The 16,451-nt window shown below is 47.1% G+C and overlaps 1 protein-coding gene across 32 annotated transcripts in view; it reads left to right on the plus strand.

Moving 5' to 3' along the window:
* Window positions 1-16,451, plus strand: part of KTN1 (kinectin 1) — a 484,843-nt gene that overhangs the window by 448,520 nt on the left and 19,872 nt on the right. For all 32 annotated transcript variants that reach the window (XM_085626790.1, XM_085626798.1, XM_085626810.1 and 29 more), the window contains one exon: window positions 4,875-4,970. In XM_085626790.1, coding sequence (XP_085482916.1) covers window positions 4,875-4,970 — 96 coding nt within the window. The remainder of the gene's footprint in view (window positions 1-4,874; window positions 4,971-16,451) is intronic.

A 16,451-nucleotide genomic window follows, 5' to 3' on the forward strand; every position in this document is an offset into this window, starting at 1 on the left:
TAAATACAAGGTGCCATAGCCATCATTAGATACAAAAATATTGTGCAAACAAGCAATTTCAGTCCTATAAGATATATCATTTGATGCCATTAGTAGCATCAGTTCATTTATAGTTCTGATGCATTGTGCAAATTAGCATTTTCCAATCTACCATCAATGTTGTTGTCTTGTTTAAAAACTCTTTCAATTAACACATAGTTCGTTTCCATGGTATCCCAATCATTTTCAGTCTCACTTCGAAGTTTTGATTGTATATAAAAAAAACTCATCCTTTTGTTCTCCTGAATTTCTCCACTAAAAACCATAGGTCAGGGTTGAGTCTTCCATGATATTTAAAATGAACATGTAATTCTGCATCCAAGTTATGGCCAAAAGGCTTTTCTGTTCCTAGTGCCAAAATGAATCTGGATTCAGCCCTTCTTAATTCCAGAGTTATGTCCCCACCTCTCTCACTGGGTTGCATCATTTTGGCTCCCAAGTAGCGTAACCCTAATGGGTTCCCTTGATGTTCTTCGGAAAAATGTTTAGCCATAGGGTACGCCAGGTCTTGGTTTTTTATTGCTCGCAAATGCTGTAGAATGCGCAGTTTTAATTTGTTGATGGTGCTTCCAACATAAAGTTGTTTACACGGGCACTCTAAAACATATACCACGTGTTTGGTTTCGCACGTGATATGAGCAGTAATCCATTCCTTTTTGCCATTGGCCAATATGTATGACAAAGTGTTGTTTCCATGTTCACATGCTTTGCATTTGGAGCATTTCCAGAAGCCAGGTGTGGTTAACCATGTTAATCTGTCCTTCTTAGGTGTTTTTAGATGGCTTTGTGTTAAAATGTCCCCTAATGAAGCGGTCTTCCTGTAGGTGATTTTAGGAGTTGGTGGTAAGTTTTTCTTTAGTGAGTCATCCAACAATAAAATATTCCAATTCTTTCTGATGATTTTCCTCAGGCACTTGTTTTCAGCATTGAAATCCATAATGATCCGAATTGTTTCGTCATTGTCAGTATCATCTCGTTCCCTCAGTAATTCTGTTCTTGGTTTTTCCATGGTTTTAAGTTTTGAGTCTTTTATAACCTTCAGGGGGTATTCTCTTACCAAGAATCTAGAGCTTGCATCTTCCAGATTTCTCTCTATGTCACAGATCTCTGAGCAATTCCTCTTGATGCGGAGCATCTCGCCATACGGGATGCTCCATTTCAGATGTTGTGGGTGTCCACTATTAGCATGGAGGATGCTATTTGTGGCTGTGGGTTTCCGATGGATTCTGGTGCAGATCTTTTGATTGTGAATGAAAACTTCTACATCGAGGTAGGTTACTTGGTTTTTGCTCCAGTTGGATGTGAAAGACAAGTTGTAATTGTTCTCATTCAGGCTTTGGATGAAGTCTTCCAGTGTCGATTCATCTCCTTCCCACACTATAAACAGATCGTCTATGTACCTCATCCATGTTTTAATGTTAGGCCTGTATCTGCTCCTCCGAATACCATCTTCCCACACTGCCATAAATAAATTGGCATATGTCGGGGCAAAGGAAGTCCCCATTGCTGTACCTTGTCTCTGAAGGAATATTTCCCCATTGAAGAGAAAAACATTATGTGTTAGACAGTGATTCAACATATCTAAGATCATTTGTGAATGTTCCAAATAACTCAGTGATCTTGTATCCAAAAACGTGTTCACTGCTGTCAGACCATCTTGATGACAAATAGATGTATACAGTGAAGTCACATCAATTGTGATCAAAGTCTGATGTTTATTCCAATGGATGGTTTCCAATTTGTTAAGGAAAGCCGTCGTATCTTTTAGGTATGAGGGCAATTTTGTCACATATTAAATTAGGAACACGTCGATATAATGTGATGTTCTTTCCAAGAGTGATCCCATAGAACTGACAATTGTCCTACCTGGAGGATCTACAATGGACTTGTGCACTTTTGGAAGAAAGTAAATTGTGGGTGTAATGGGATTATCAACTTTGAGGTACATAAATTCTTCGAAGTTGATTAGTCCTCTCTCTTTCCAAATTAGTAATTGCTGATGGTATTCTGTGGTCCATTGTATCATAGGATTTTTATCCAATGTTTTGTAATGATCTTGGTTCCTTAGTTGTCTATATGCTTCAGCTATGTATTGCTCTCGATTTTGTAGGACAATATTGCCGCCTTTATCGGCGGCTTTTATAATGATGTTGTGATTATCTCTCAGTTCCTTCATTGCTTGCTGTTCCCCCCCCCCGTGAGAGATTCCATGAGGGTTTGTTGTTCCTCCTATGTTTTTCCATGGTGATTTGATTGATTTCATCTACCACGATCTCATGAAATAGATCAATCTTATTTCCTGGGGGTAGCTGTGGACAGAATTTAGACTTGGATTTTAATCCACTTTCACCACCTACGTGGGTGGTGATGCCTTCTTCTTGACAAAATTTGAGATCATCTTTCATATATATATATATATATATATATATATATATATATATATATATATACACATACACATACACATACACACTACACATGTCACTTTCGGCGTGGATGCCGATGACACCACACAGAGCCGAACAGCGCCACCTACTGGTGTGCAGGGGTCACCAAAAATTTCCAGATCCAGTCTGATGCCTTGGGATAATTTTAAGGTAAGGAATTTGCGACTAGATAGTCTCTATCAGATAAGGCGTTACTGAAGATAAGTAACTTGTCAGTTTCTCTCTTTCCGCGCCTTCCGATGACTCCCAAAACAGGAAAATCCAGTGTGCTAGGGAACATTGTCCCTTCCAAAGACCACAAGTTTCAAGCCATACCGCAACTGTAGAAAACAAATGTCAGACATGGTCTCGCACGCGGTGTGTCTGGTGTTTGGGCTCAGGTCATGACTCGAAGTTGTCCGACAGGTATGCCCTCATGCACCTGAAGGCAATCGGGGACCAAGAAGCAAACGTGTACATCGCTGAACACAAAAAGTTGCAGGTATCACACAAGTCCTGCTCCAAGTTGTGTGTGCGGACTCACTCCCAAGTTCATTCCCACGAAAAATCTACTTTACAGTGGAAGTCCTCTAGTATTTCAAAATTTAATTTCAGACTTAAGCACAAAAAAGCGAAGCCGACTTGATTCCACCCTGTCGCTCTCTATTTAGAGAGAAGGTCTGAGGGTGTTGCAGTGTCAGTGTGTCTTCTTTCAGATCTCCAGTTGTGGAGTAGATTTCCCAGTTGGTGCTAGTGTGCCCCGAATTTCCCATGCCATCAGCAACACCACAGCAAATTGAAGGGAGCCATTCTGATGATATTTGACAGTCTTCTGGCTACATCTGGTGTGCCTTCGACCCCCAAGGATCCGCAGAGGTCCCCAGTTGGTTTACTGCCAGCAGATCTGTCTGACGCTGTCTCAAACACTGGGATTTGTTAGAGGCTCTTCAACCCAATCTCCATGTCCTGCGTCTGTCCCTCCCTTGTCAGTGGCAGTACTGACCGCAGAGGATTTCGTACTGGTTCCGATGTATGACCCTGAACTGACCAGCACAATCCCGACAAGTATTGCACCATGGAATTATTAAACGACCACTGGTCACCCTACAGCCTGATTCAAATCCTAAGCCCCTACTACAGCGAATGTGGCCATTATGATGACCATTTTTACATGGACTTACAAAAGGCTTCCCCTAGCACAGGGTTATATTTGCCATTTGGACCTCCAGTGGAAGTGAGAGCATCATTTGCAGTAGTTATTGATAAATAGCTTCAGTCACGAACCTACAGCAGCCCTCTGTTGAGGTTAAGGCAAATGTCCTTATGAAAAGCTTACAACCTGGGCCAGCCAATGCTGAGCTCTTACTCCCTTTCAGTGAAACCTCTATGACACCATAATGGCTACAAGCTCAAAGCCCTGTTCTTACCCAGCTGTGAATAGGCTGGTGGCCAGATGTCGCAGATCGATGCTTGGTGGTCCTAATTTCCTCACTAAACATCCTGCTCCAGAGAGTCTGGTTGTTCAGACATCAACCAGTAAGGTGAACTCCAATTCCTTCCCCACAACCAAGAGGATAGAGGCATTAGTAAAGCAGATGTTATCTTTTACTAGCCTTCCTGTGAGAGGCAGGATTCAGCACTTTCTTCCAGGGTGGCGATCCATCATATCTGACGGATGGGTCCTTCAAATATTTCAGTATGGTTATGCTCTACCCTTTCTTTCTGCTCAGCCAATTCTTTTCTGCCCCAACCCCCCACATCAGATCGAATCTCAGTGTAACACCTGTTCATTCTGTTGCAATAGGTACGAGTTTTACTTTCTAGACGGCCAATGAGAGGGGATTAGGAAAAAAGGTATGATTGCTACTCTCGCTATTTCCTTGCGACGAAATAGGATGAGAGCCTTTAGCCCATCTTTGACCTTTCATCTCTGAATGTCTTTCCTGCAGAAAAACAATTTCAAAGTGCTCACGCAGACCCATATCCTGTCTTCCTTGGTCCACAGCGACTGGTTGATGTCCTTGGACCTGCAGAATGAGTATTCCCATATACCCATTATAGAATCTCACTGACGTTATCACTGTGGCCAGGAGCATTTTCAGCTTCCCATGCTCCTCTAAAGCCTGTTACTCAGGTGTTCACAAAAGTGATGGCAGTGGTTGTGGCCCATCTTCTGCGTTCAGTGATGCTAGTTACTCCCTACCTCAAACTGTCTGTTAAAGGCAGGATCGTCAGTCAGTCGTAGACCACCTTCAGACAAGTGCTAAGAACCTAACCGTTTTGAGGAGATAAAATATTTGAGTATCCAAAAAGGAACACAATGACTGATAATGGGTGTAATTTCTCATTTTACCATCCATGTACACCTGTTGTGTTAATAGGTATCGTTTTAAATGTGTTTTCCCACAGGCCCAGCAGTCATTGGATGTTATTCAGTCTGAAATTTTGAAGACAGCGGGTGACACCAGTGTCGTAGAGAATAGTGGTGTTTCATCTGAGTTGGTGGTGAGTATGTTTTTTGCTCATTCTTTAGTAACCAATTCAGTCAAATGTTTTAAAGCAAACTGTCCTGTAGGGTATGCACAGAAATTAACAGCAGACTGAATACAGAAAAGGTGTATGGAGACCATTTAAACGTTGTAGCCAACCCTTCAGCTGGATAGGCCTTTTCCTGGCTTCCAGGAACACCACCAAATATCTGACTCACCCTTCAGACACTGCCTGACATATTGCATGTATGGAAAGATTTGTATCCAGATAGGGAATACTACTTTTACTTCCTGGTGCATAAAAGAATACCATATTAAAAATGTTCTGATTGAATTTACGAATTTTCCCCCTTGGGAAGAATTTGGAATTCCACATATGTTTCTTCCAGATCACATCCCTGTGTTGCTGGCACTGAGGTGGGGGAGACTACTGACTTTTGTACCCACCTGGCACCCACAGGTGGTCGCACTAAAGGGCACCTCAGTTACGCCTGTGAAACTACTGTCGGGAATATGATGCACCATTATTTAAACATAAGCTGGAGTTCTGCAGTTTACAAGATTGAGTGGTGGGTGTTCAAGGTGATAGTGTGGGATACTTGCTTTGCCAGACCTGGTCTCAGTATTTTTCTAGATGCTAGCTAGAAATACTGGCAACAAGAGCTAACCGCACAGCTTTAGTGGAAATAGTGCTGTGCTTAGACCTCTGATCACATATTGGCAGTATTAAGATTGGCACAAGTCGATTGGCTGTTGGAGTGGCTGCTGTGCAGTGAGATCCTCGGACAAGAGATGACTGCTGTGGAAGCTGCAGATGGGTCCTTGAAATACTCACTCATCATACTGGCAGACAACAACGCTGCAAAGGATTTTGTGGCTGTGGTTAAAGTAAAGCCGTTTAAGGCACCCATTGTGGTTCTACGGTGTTTATGGGGACCACATGTCAACTAGCCTTCTGCAATTACACACTCACGCCAACTCGATTGGGAAGCTTCTAGCATTTCTACATGAGGGTAAATGATAGAGGTAGCTTAAGTGAACCAGGACCCATGAAATCCAGTCATTTATTTGTATTTTGTTTTTAAATAACATTTGATCGATTTTTGAAATATATACTCACACAACAAAACACAAAAAAACATTGCAGTGATACTTGACCACCTCCACCCCCTTAGGCCTCTTTCCCCAAACCAACGGGAAGCTCATACCTCCGAATACAGTTGAGTGTCAAAGTCTGATAGGAATACAGAAGTTCAGGGCCAGTCAGTTCCATATCTCCAAGACATCGATCCCTCTGTCCATTCCCTGTCCACCACCATCTCTCAAATTTCTTTGGACAGCCCGACCGTAATACACTTATTTCTCTTGCATACAACAAATGTCCATCTCCCGGACCCAGTCCTGTAGTTGTGGGCTCATCCCCTTCACTTATAGAAACCCCAAAATAGTTCCCCAGAATCGATCCCTCTGTCCATTCCCTGTCCACCACCATCTCTCAAATTTCTTTGGACAGCCCGACCGTAATACACTTATTTCTCTTGCATACAACAAATGTCCAACTCCCGGACCCAGTCCTGTAGTTGTGGGCTCATCCCCTTCACTTATAGAAACCCCAAAATAGTTCCCCAGAATCTACTGATGGGAAGTAAGATCAGAGGTTCTCCACACCCCACCCCCCATCAATATCAACGGAGCTTGCCTCACAATAGGCACACCAATAGCCGTCTCCAACTGAGCTTTCAACCCCTCCCAAAACTCAGATCCTGGCACACTCCTGCAATGTGTGTAAGAAGGACACCCTCTGACCAGCAGACCACAGGCATGCATCATCTGCCAACTCTACCAATCCTATGTAAGATGGTCCTCGTATAATATATCCTGTGAAGGGTCTTAAACTGGATCAGACGGAATCTCGCCTGTATGGCGACTTATGTAGGAAACTGTAGTTCTTCCATTCACTCATCATCCTCCAGCTCCCCCTCATCTGTCTGCCTGTGTGCCCTGCGGAGCATTAACTCTTTCTGTGTGGTGTTCATGAGAGTTATATACATAAGGGAGATTGCATTTGTCATCATATGCCCATCCAGGACCCGTCTCTCCTGAAGGGACTCCTCCATCATTTACTCCTCTGAAGCGATTCTCTCCCTCAAGGCGTGCCGCAGTTGATGGTATTTAGAAAGTTGTATGTGTGCCATGTCATATTTTTCTCTACGATGACGAAACAGCACCATACCATTTGCATCCCATACATTTTGTAGCGTAGAGAGGCCGATGCAACTCCATTTACTTAATTTCAGCAGGATAGAAACCTTGCCTAACCTCATACCCAGCCACAGCGGGGTCTTGGGCCCACTCATTCACTATTCTTACCTGGGCGGGGTTGTAATCTGCGCGGACGTTTGGCAGGGCTATTCCACCATCATATATGGACCGCTGGAGGGTGAGGAGTGCCACACGTCTGTCCACGCATCCACAGCAGGATCCACACACAACCATTTATTTCACAGAAAGACTCCCCTGGTACCGGTTGTGGACTATTCTGCAAAACGTACGTAAGTCTGGGAAGAGCGATTATCTTAAAGTGCGCCGCTCTACCCATTCACAAGAGTGGGAGTTTCCGCCAATGGGTGACATCTACTTCCAATCCCTCGATATCAATATACTAAGGTATCTAAAGTGATTTCGCACCACCCTGATTGGAATGGAGGGATCACCCTGGACCTCCCATCTCCCCATGGGGAATATGAGGGTATACCTCAGTTAATACTTAGTCCTAAATATTCACAGTCTATCCTAAAGATCGCCCCCACCCGGGCCAAGGACAACTCCGGCGTTTCCGAGTATAAGAGGACAGCATCGGCATATAGCAAGATCCTCTCCTGACAGACGCATCACTCCTGGGCTGGGAAGGCCATCTGGGAGAGTTGGAGATCGGAGGACTCTGTTCTCTGGCAGAATTCGGACTCCACATCACCCTGTTGGAGCTCTGAGCGATCCAGTTGTCATTAAAAGTCTTTCTGCCCTCCATCCAGTAAGGGCTAGTACAAGTGTTCATGGATAATACCACCACCATGTGGTACTGCAACAAACAGGGCAGTTTGTGGACCCTCCGTCAAAAGGCCTTTAGCCTCTGAACATGACTGAAATGTCAGGGCATTTCCATGGTGGTTCAACACCTGGCTGGCTTTCTGAACACCAAAGTGGACAAACTCAGTCGATGATGCCTAGCCGATCATGAGTGGCGTCTCCACCAAGAGGTGGTGCAAGGTCTCTTTCAGCAGTGGAGAGAGCCTGGGTTAGCTCTGTCTGCCACCGCCGAGAGCATGCAATGTCAGCAGTTCTGTGCGCTGGAGTTTCTAAGACTGCTTTTGTTTTGAGATGCTTTTCGCCTTTAGTAGAGCTCCTTCCTCCTGTATCCCTTTCCGCCAATACCACTCCTGCCCAGAGTTCTCAAGAAGATCAGGAACGACCAGGCCCAAGTCATCAATGTGGCTCCGGACTGGGCTTGGAGAGTCTGGTATCCCAAGCTGTTGAGCATGTCCATCTGGCAACCAATCAGGCTGCCCCTTCGTGAGGATCTCCTGTCGCAGCAGCAGTTGAGGGTTCTCCACCCAAACCTGTCACGGCTCCGCCTTCATGCATGGAGATTGAGTGGCGACAGTTGACAGCTTTCGACCTTCAGCCCAAAGGCTGTAAATGTTATGTTCGATGGCATGTGTGGCTGTAGATACACATGCTCTGCATACTCCTGCCAACTAGTGTTGGGTCGCAGTTGTGCAACTTGTTCTCTTCAACAAAGTCTTTCGAGTCCCAAGGCTGAGCTCCTCCTCTCGGTGATATTGCGCATAGGCATCGACTCCTTTGTTGCATTGTGTTCGAGGCATATGAGCTGCAGATTATACACTGTGCATAGATCGCCATCTGGTGTTGGGGCCGGATGTTTGCAGTTTGTTTTTCTTCTTGGACAGTCTTTGGAAGTCACGAGTTCGGTGACTCCTCCTTCGGTCCGTACTGCGCATGGGCTTCGGCTCCATCCTCAGATTGTTTTTTTCCGCCATCGGGCTCGGATGTTATACTTCGTGCTCCGGCTTCGAACCTTTCCAGTTCGACCTTCGACGCAAAATCCTCGTCCATCGAGATTCTTCAGACGAAAATCGGCTTCTTCATCTCTCTCTTCGGCACTTCCTCGATTCCAGGCATCGGCAGCGGCCTTCGGGCCTACCTCGACTCCGGTCTCGGCCGATGGAAAGGACTCCCTTCAAGAAGTGCCCAAAATGTGGGTCTAAATTTCCCCACACCGATCTCCATCAGGTGTGCAACCTCTGCCTCTCTCCCGAACACGAGGCCCGAGACTGCCCCGCCTGCAAGTCTTTTCGATCGAAAAAGACTATTCGGGATCGACGAGCTCAACGCACCATGGCGCACTCATCGACCTCTGCTCCACCTGACATCTTCGGAGAAGACACAGGGGCTTTGGGACAGCAGCACACCGAACAGGAGGACGACGTCGTCAGCGCTTCCGAAGCCGACGACTCCGATGTGGAGGAGATCACACCGGCGCAGAGGGTCGTGAGTACTCTTCCCGCTCCCGCGCCCATACCGAAAGAGACTCCGGTTACCCCTTCGCCTCCGGGCCTAGGGAAAAACAAGCATACCGCTTCCATCACCCCACCTTCGGGCCCAGTGAAAAAGCATCACAAGTCTCCTGGCAGATCGGGCTCGAGCCAGCCTCCTAGCGGCGCCGAAAAACACCATTCGGCACCGAAGAAAACCAGCTCCGTTCCGAAGCCATTGATGTCGAAACCTGGCCTCTCTGTGCCGCCCAAACACAAGTCCCTCGGCACCGACGCTTCCGTGTCGAAGCCTGCCTCGGCGCCGAACAAAAAATCGGAGGCCCCGAGAAAGCATGGCGCGGATAAACCAACGAAGCCCTCGGTTCCGAAAACATCGGCACCGGTAGAGGAATCGGTGCCGGAGGAGCTTTTCACGCCAGATCCTCTTCAAAAGACTTTAACAAAAGATCCAAAGACTGGACATTTGACTTGGTCTTCCAAGAAAAGACATTTAGACAAGCCAACTCCTCCTCCACTCCCCATTCAGAGTACCCTCCCCACCACCTCCACCTCCTCCACTCCCTCCACTCCCTCCATCTCCGCCCCCACCTTCTCCACCCTTGCCTCATCGCTCTCCAACCCCGTCTCCAGACCCTGATGACCAAGGGGATTCATTCTATTATCCAACAGATGCCCCGCAGGACCCCACTCCTCCGGGAACACCTGACCCATGGGAGGATTATCACAATCCAGATGTCCCAGATGTGCCTCAGGATGATCTTTATCCATCCAGGCCATCTCCCCCAGAGGACTCCCTGGGGTTCCACCACCTCTTACAACGGGCGGCACATTATCATGGGGTGGAGTTACACAGTGATCCAGTTGAGGAAGACTTCCTACTTGACACGTTTGACATAGCAGACAAGTCTACCGCTATATTACCCATGCTTAAGGGGGTGACCAAACATGCGACAGAGGTTTTCAAAGACCCCGTCAGAGCTAGGGTCTTAAACCCCAGAATAGAAAAGAAATACAAGGCAGCCCCCACAGATCCTGCCTATATTAAAGGACCTGCGCCCCTAGACTCATTAGTGGTATCCACAGCTAGGAAGCGCTCCAATTCTCAGTCATCAGGTGAAGCTCCGCCACCCGATAAGGAGCCCAAGCTCCTAAACGCGTCAGGCAAACGCACTGCCTCGCAAGCTGCCAATATGTGGCGCATCGCCAACACGCAAGCGTTGCTGGCGCGGTACGACAGAGCACACTATGATGAGCTGGAGGCTCTTATGCGACACCTCCCAGACAAATATAAAAATAAGGCTAATGAACTAATACAAGAGGGAAAGATTCTTACACCTCTATTAAATGTGCCCTTGACGCAGCAGACACAGCTTCCAGGGCTATAAACACCAGTGTTCAGCTTCGCCGCCACGCCTGGCTCAGGATCTCAGGCTTTAAACCAGAGGTCCAAGCGTCTATACTAAACCACCCTTTTGACCAACAACACTTATTTGGCCCAAAAGTAGACGAAGCCTTGGAAAAAATGAAGAAGGATACGGATACGGCGAAGTCTATGGGAGCACTACAATCACACACCCCTAGAAGCTGCTTTCGCCGTTCCTCCTTTCGAGGCTCTGGCAGAGGCTACTCTTCCGATAACGCCTCCACATCCTATAAGTCTCCTCCTCAAAATACCTTCACAAAGGGCTATCAAAGAGGTGGATATCGAGGAAACAATAATAAAGGCAGGGGCAAAACCAACACCGCCCGTTCTGCCACACCGCCCACACAATGACTTTCCCCCGCTCCCCCCAGACCATTCCACTCCGGTCAGGGGGCAGACTACAAGACTTCCTTCAAACCTGGGAGACCATAACATCAGACAAATGGGTGACCCAAATTATTCGGTCAGGGTACTGTCTCGAACTAACTTCTACCCCCCAAATATTCCACCCAGACACCGTGCGATATCATAAGAACATACCACACTTCTGAAACAAGAGGTACTCTCCCTCCTGCAAAAACAAGCTATAGAGCAGGTCCCCGTCAATCAGCAAAATTTAGGGGTCTACTCTCTGTACTTTCTAATACCAAAGAAAGACGAGACCCTACGGCCGATTCTAGACCTCCGGCCTCTAAATGCATATATCCATTCAAACCATTTTCACATGGTAACTCTCCCAACAAGTTCTCCCACTCCTCTGTCAGGGTGACTTTCTCACTACACTGGACTTGAAAGACGCATACTTTCATATTCCAATACACCCTGCTCACAGAAAGTACCTCCGATTTGTGGTGGACGGCCAACATTATCAGTTCAAGGTTCTCCCCTTCGGGGTCACAACCGCACCACGGGTGTTTACCAAATGCCTGGCAGTAGTGGCGGCACACCTCAGAAGACAGAACATTCACGTCTTCCCCTATCTGGACGACTGGCTCATAAAAGCCGCGTCCTACCACCAGTGTGTGCAGCATACAAACACTACCATTCAACTACTCCACCAGCTAGGCTTCACGGTGAACCACCAAAAGTCCCACTTGATACCGTCTCACACAAAACAATACCTCGGTGCCACTATAGACACCTCAAGAGCCATAGCCTATCCCAACTCAGCCAGAATCGCAAGCATACAAGCCTTGCGCCAAAGATTCCTTCTTCAGCACTCTCTCCCAGCAAGAGTGTTCATGAAACTAATAGGGATGATGGCATCTTGCATCTTCATAGTGCCTCATGCAAGACTTCACATGCGTCCACTCCAAGAGTGCCTAGCACGCCAGTGGAACCAGGCCCAGGGACAGCTGACGGATCTGGTGTTGGTGGACGGTCGCACCCATCCCTCTCTGCAGTGGTGGAACACCACAAACCTTTCCAAAGGGCGACCGTTCCTGGACCCGGTTCCTCAGGTGATTCTAACAACAGATGCATCGCTCTCCGGCTGGGGAGCGCACCTATTACACCTCACAGTGCAAGGTGTATGGACGCCACAACAGAGGTTACTCCACATCAATCATCTGGAGTTATTGGCGATCTTTCTAGCCCTGAAATCGTTTCAGAAACAAATCTCAGCCAAGGCAGTCCTCATTCACACAGACAATATGACTGCAATGTATTATATTCAAAAACAGGGGGGGACACACTCTCCCCAGCTCTCTCGCTTAGCACAGAGCATATGGAGATGGGCAATCCCACAAAAAATCTTTCTCCTGGCACAACACGTCCCAGGTATACAAAACACCATGGCAGATCTGCTCAGCAGACAAACGCAGCAAATGCACGAATGGGAACTGCATCCACAAGTTCTTCACCCATTCTTTCACAAGTGGGGGCATCCTCAGATTGACCTCTTCGCCACCCACGAAAACACAAAATGCCCAAGCTTCGCTGCCAGATACCCACACCCATTGTCCAAAGGCAATGCGATATGGATGAACTGGTCAGGCAAATTTGCATACGCCTTTCCACCTCTCCCGCTAATTCCATTAGTGGTAAGGAAGCTACAACAGCACTCCCTCACACTCATTCTGGTAGCCCCAACATGGGCCAGGCAGCCGTGGTACACCACACTACTACAGCTCTCGGTGGTACCACATCAAAAACTGCACCTGTCCCCATGCCTCCTAACCCAGAACCATGGAGAAATCAGGCACCCGGACCCAGCTCAGCTCAACCTTGCGATCTGGCTCCTGAAATCTTAGAATTTGGATACCTTAATCTTCCCCCTGATTGCATGAACATTATCAAGGAAGCCAGACGTCCTACCACTCGTGCATGCTATGCCGCAAAGTGGAAGAGATTTGTTGTTTACTGCCGTAACAATACAATCAACCCTTTAGATGTATCCATACAGCACATCATATGCTATCTGCTCCATCTTCAAAGGTGTAACCTGGCGTACTCATCCATCCGTCTACACCTAGCAGCAATTGCTGCTTACCTGCAAAACAGACAGCATTTATCACATTTCAGAGTACCTGCTATTAAAGCCTTCATGGAAGGCCTTAAAAGAGTAATTCCACCCAGGGCACCACCCTCACCTGTGTGGAATCTAAACGTAGTTCTTACAAGGCTAATGGGTCCGCCTTTCGAACCAATGCATAAATGTGAGCTACAGTTCCTTGCTTGGAAAACAGCTTTCCTCGTAGCTATCACTTCCCTTAGAAGGGTTAGTGAGATACAAGCGTTCACTATACAAGAACCCTTTTTACAGATACATCACAGCAAGGTGATACTTCGCACAAATCCAAAATTTCTGCCCAAGGTCATTTCCCCCTTCCATCTTAATCAATCGGTGGAATTAGCGGGTTTTTTCTCGCAACCTCAATCTGTTGCGGAAAGGGCTCTACATACACTTGATGTTAAAAGGGCTTTACTGTACTACATACAAAGAACGCAACCTTTCAGAAAGACTAAACAGTTGTTTGTCTCCTTCTCTCCACCGCATAACGGCAACCCCATCTCAAAATCAGGGATAGCTAGGTGGATTGTAAAGTGCATACAAATTTGCTATCACAAAGCAAAAAGAACATTATCTGTTCCACCTAAAGCCCACTCTACAAGAAAGATAGGGGCTTCTATGGCTTTTCTAGGGAACATACCCTTAGATGACATCTGCAAAGCAGCCACATGGTCAACACCGCACACCTTCACAAAACATTACTGTGTAGACGTGCACTCCAAACAACAAGCTAGTGTGGGCCAGGCTGTACTAAAGACACTGTTTCAAACCACTGCAACGGATACCGGTGGTCGCCGCTAGGGTTGGGTACTGCTATATAATCTATGCACAGTGTATAATCTGCAGCTCATATGCCTCGAACGGAATATGCTATTTACCAGTATGCATCTGTTCTTGGCATGTAGAGCTGCAGATCTATACACGCCCACCTGCCTCCCCAGCTACCTGTATCCGTTCCAGTCTATCTTATTTAGATACAACACACATGGGTTTCTAACTATTATCACTACGCTCCATCTTTTCCCTGCTGGTGAAAAACAATCTGAGGATGGAGCCGAAGCCCATGCGCAGTACGGACCGAAGGAGGAGTCACCGAACTTGTGACTTCCAAAGACTGTCCAAGAAGAAAAACAAACTGCAAACATCCGGGCCCAACACCAGATGGCGATCTATGCACAGTGTATAGATCTGCAGCTCTACATGCCAAGAACAGACGCATACTGGTAAGTAGCATATTCCTTTCTCTCTGCCGTCTGGTTCGGATGTGTGAGCCTCTCCTCCGTGTGCAACTCCGTTGGTTACGAGTGTTCTGTCGTATCCTTGTTTTCTCTACGCCGTCTGGTTCGGACGTGTGTGCGCCTTGCCTCCATGTTTTACTCCATTGGGTACGAGTCTTTGGTCCTTTCCTGTCTTGATTGTGCTTTTTCCATTCCTGGGCCGCTCGAAAACCTTCGTCGGGTCGCACTTGGACCGATCGCCCTTTGGCGCACCGACTGTCTCGGGCCTCCCCTTGCACGTGCACCGTCAGTACGGAAGATGTGTTCCTGATGGAATGAACACCTTTTTGAGTTTGCCCACAGTGTCACGCTAAATATTAACACACCGAACTTTTGCATCTCGCCCGATCACTGCGAGGATGACTGCAACACCTGCAAGTCTTTCAGATCTAAAAAGACACTTGCGATCGAAGAACGCTTCGACTGGAGATGTCTTGCTGGAGCGAGGCCTTTACTCCCTACATCTTCAGTGAGTAGCACGCCTAGGAATAGCATTCTGCTAAAGAAGAAAAAGTAGCGTTCTCCGTCGAAGAGATCTCCAGCTCGGGCAGCGCGTGAGTACTGTTGCCCTAGACCCTGCTCCAACCAAAAAGACTTCCAAACACTTGCCTTTCAATTTTTAGAGGTCACCAGACCGCCACTGCCATCTAGCCATAGTCCAATCCGAAAAGGTCCTTCAATAGCCTCACCTTTATGCCTGGCACCAAAAACTTCGACCAAGGCGAAGCCCTCTGGTTCAACTCCCTCAGATCGAGCACATTCTTCGATCTCCCTTAAGCCTTCGGGACCGATGCGGCAACCGGCTCCATCTCCTTCAGTGCTGGGCAAAAGCCATCGACCGAGCTGAAACCTTCAAAGCAATTCTCAGCTTCCATGTCCCCAGTTGAGCCTATACTTGAAAAAATGGACGTTAGACAGAGAACAATTCACATTCAAGAAGTCACAGGGTGAATTATAGCATCTCCTACACCAAAGAAGCAGTTAACTTTTGAGCAGGAATTGGACGTCCCTATACCCCTCAAAAAGAGGAAAAAAGGACAAGGCTAGCAGCCATACACTTCATCCTCCTCCACCACCGTCACCCCCTCCTCGGCCATCCTCTTTCTTCTCCATATCAGGACCCTCTGGACAACACTTCCAGGTTCACTCGCTGGGGGTATAGGAGAACCATTAGAAGACCCTGATCCTTGGGATGCTTATGATACAGACCCCAATGACCCAGATCTTTACCCAGCTTGCCCCTCCCGTCCTGAAGATTTAGTGCTCATCAGCGGGATTTAGTGTTGATAGACCCCCAAACTCAATTTTCTCTACAATGGTAGAACCTCAACAATCTTTTGAAAGGGCGGCCTTTCTCGAACCCTGTACCTCAAATCACTTTGACAGACACTTCAGAGACAGGTTGGGGTGCTCACCTACACAACCTCACAATACAAGTTCTGCGGGATGCCAGACATCAATCTCTACACATTTACTTAGAACTTCAGGCAATATTCCTTGCACTGAAAGCGCTCCTTCTCCATCTATCTCACAAGGTTGTTCTAGTCTGAACGGACAATTGACAGCCATGTATTATCTGCAAAAACGGAAAGGTGGGGTCATGGTCTTCCCAGTAGTCGCACCTCTCTGACCAGATGGAACTGGGTTGTTCACCATCACATTCATTTGTTGACACAATATCTGCCGGGGACGGACAACGATCTTGCGGACC

This window comes from Triturus cristatus, chromosome 9 (genome assembly GCF_964204655.1).
Source record: "Triturus cristatus chromosome 9, aTriCri1.1, whole genome shotgun sequence".
Lineage (NCBI taxonomy): Eukaryota > Metazoa > Chordata > Amphibia > Caudata > Salamandridae > Triturus > Triturus cristatus.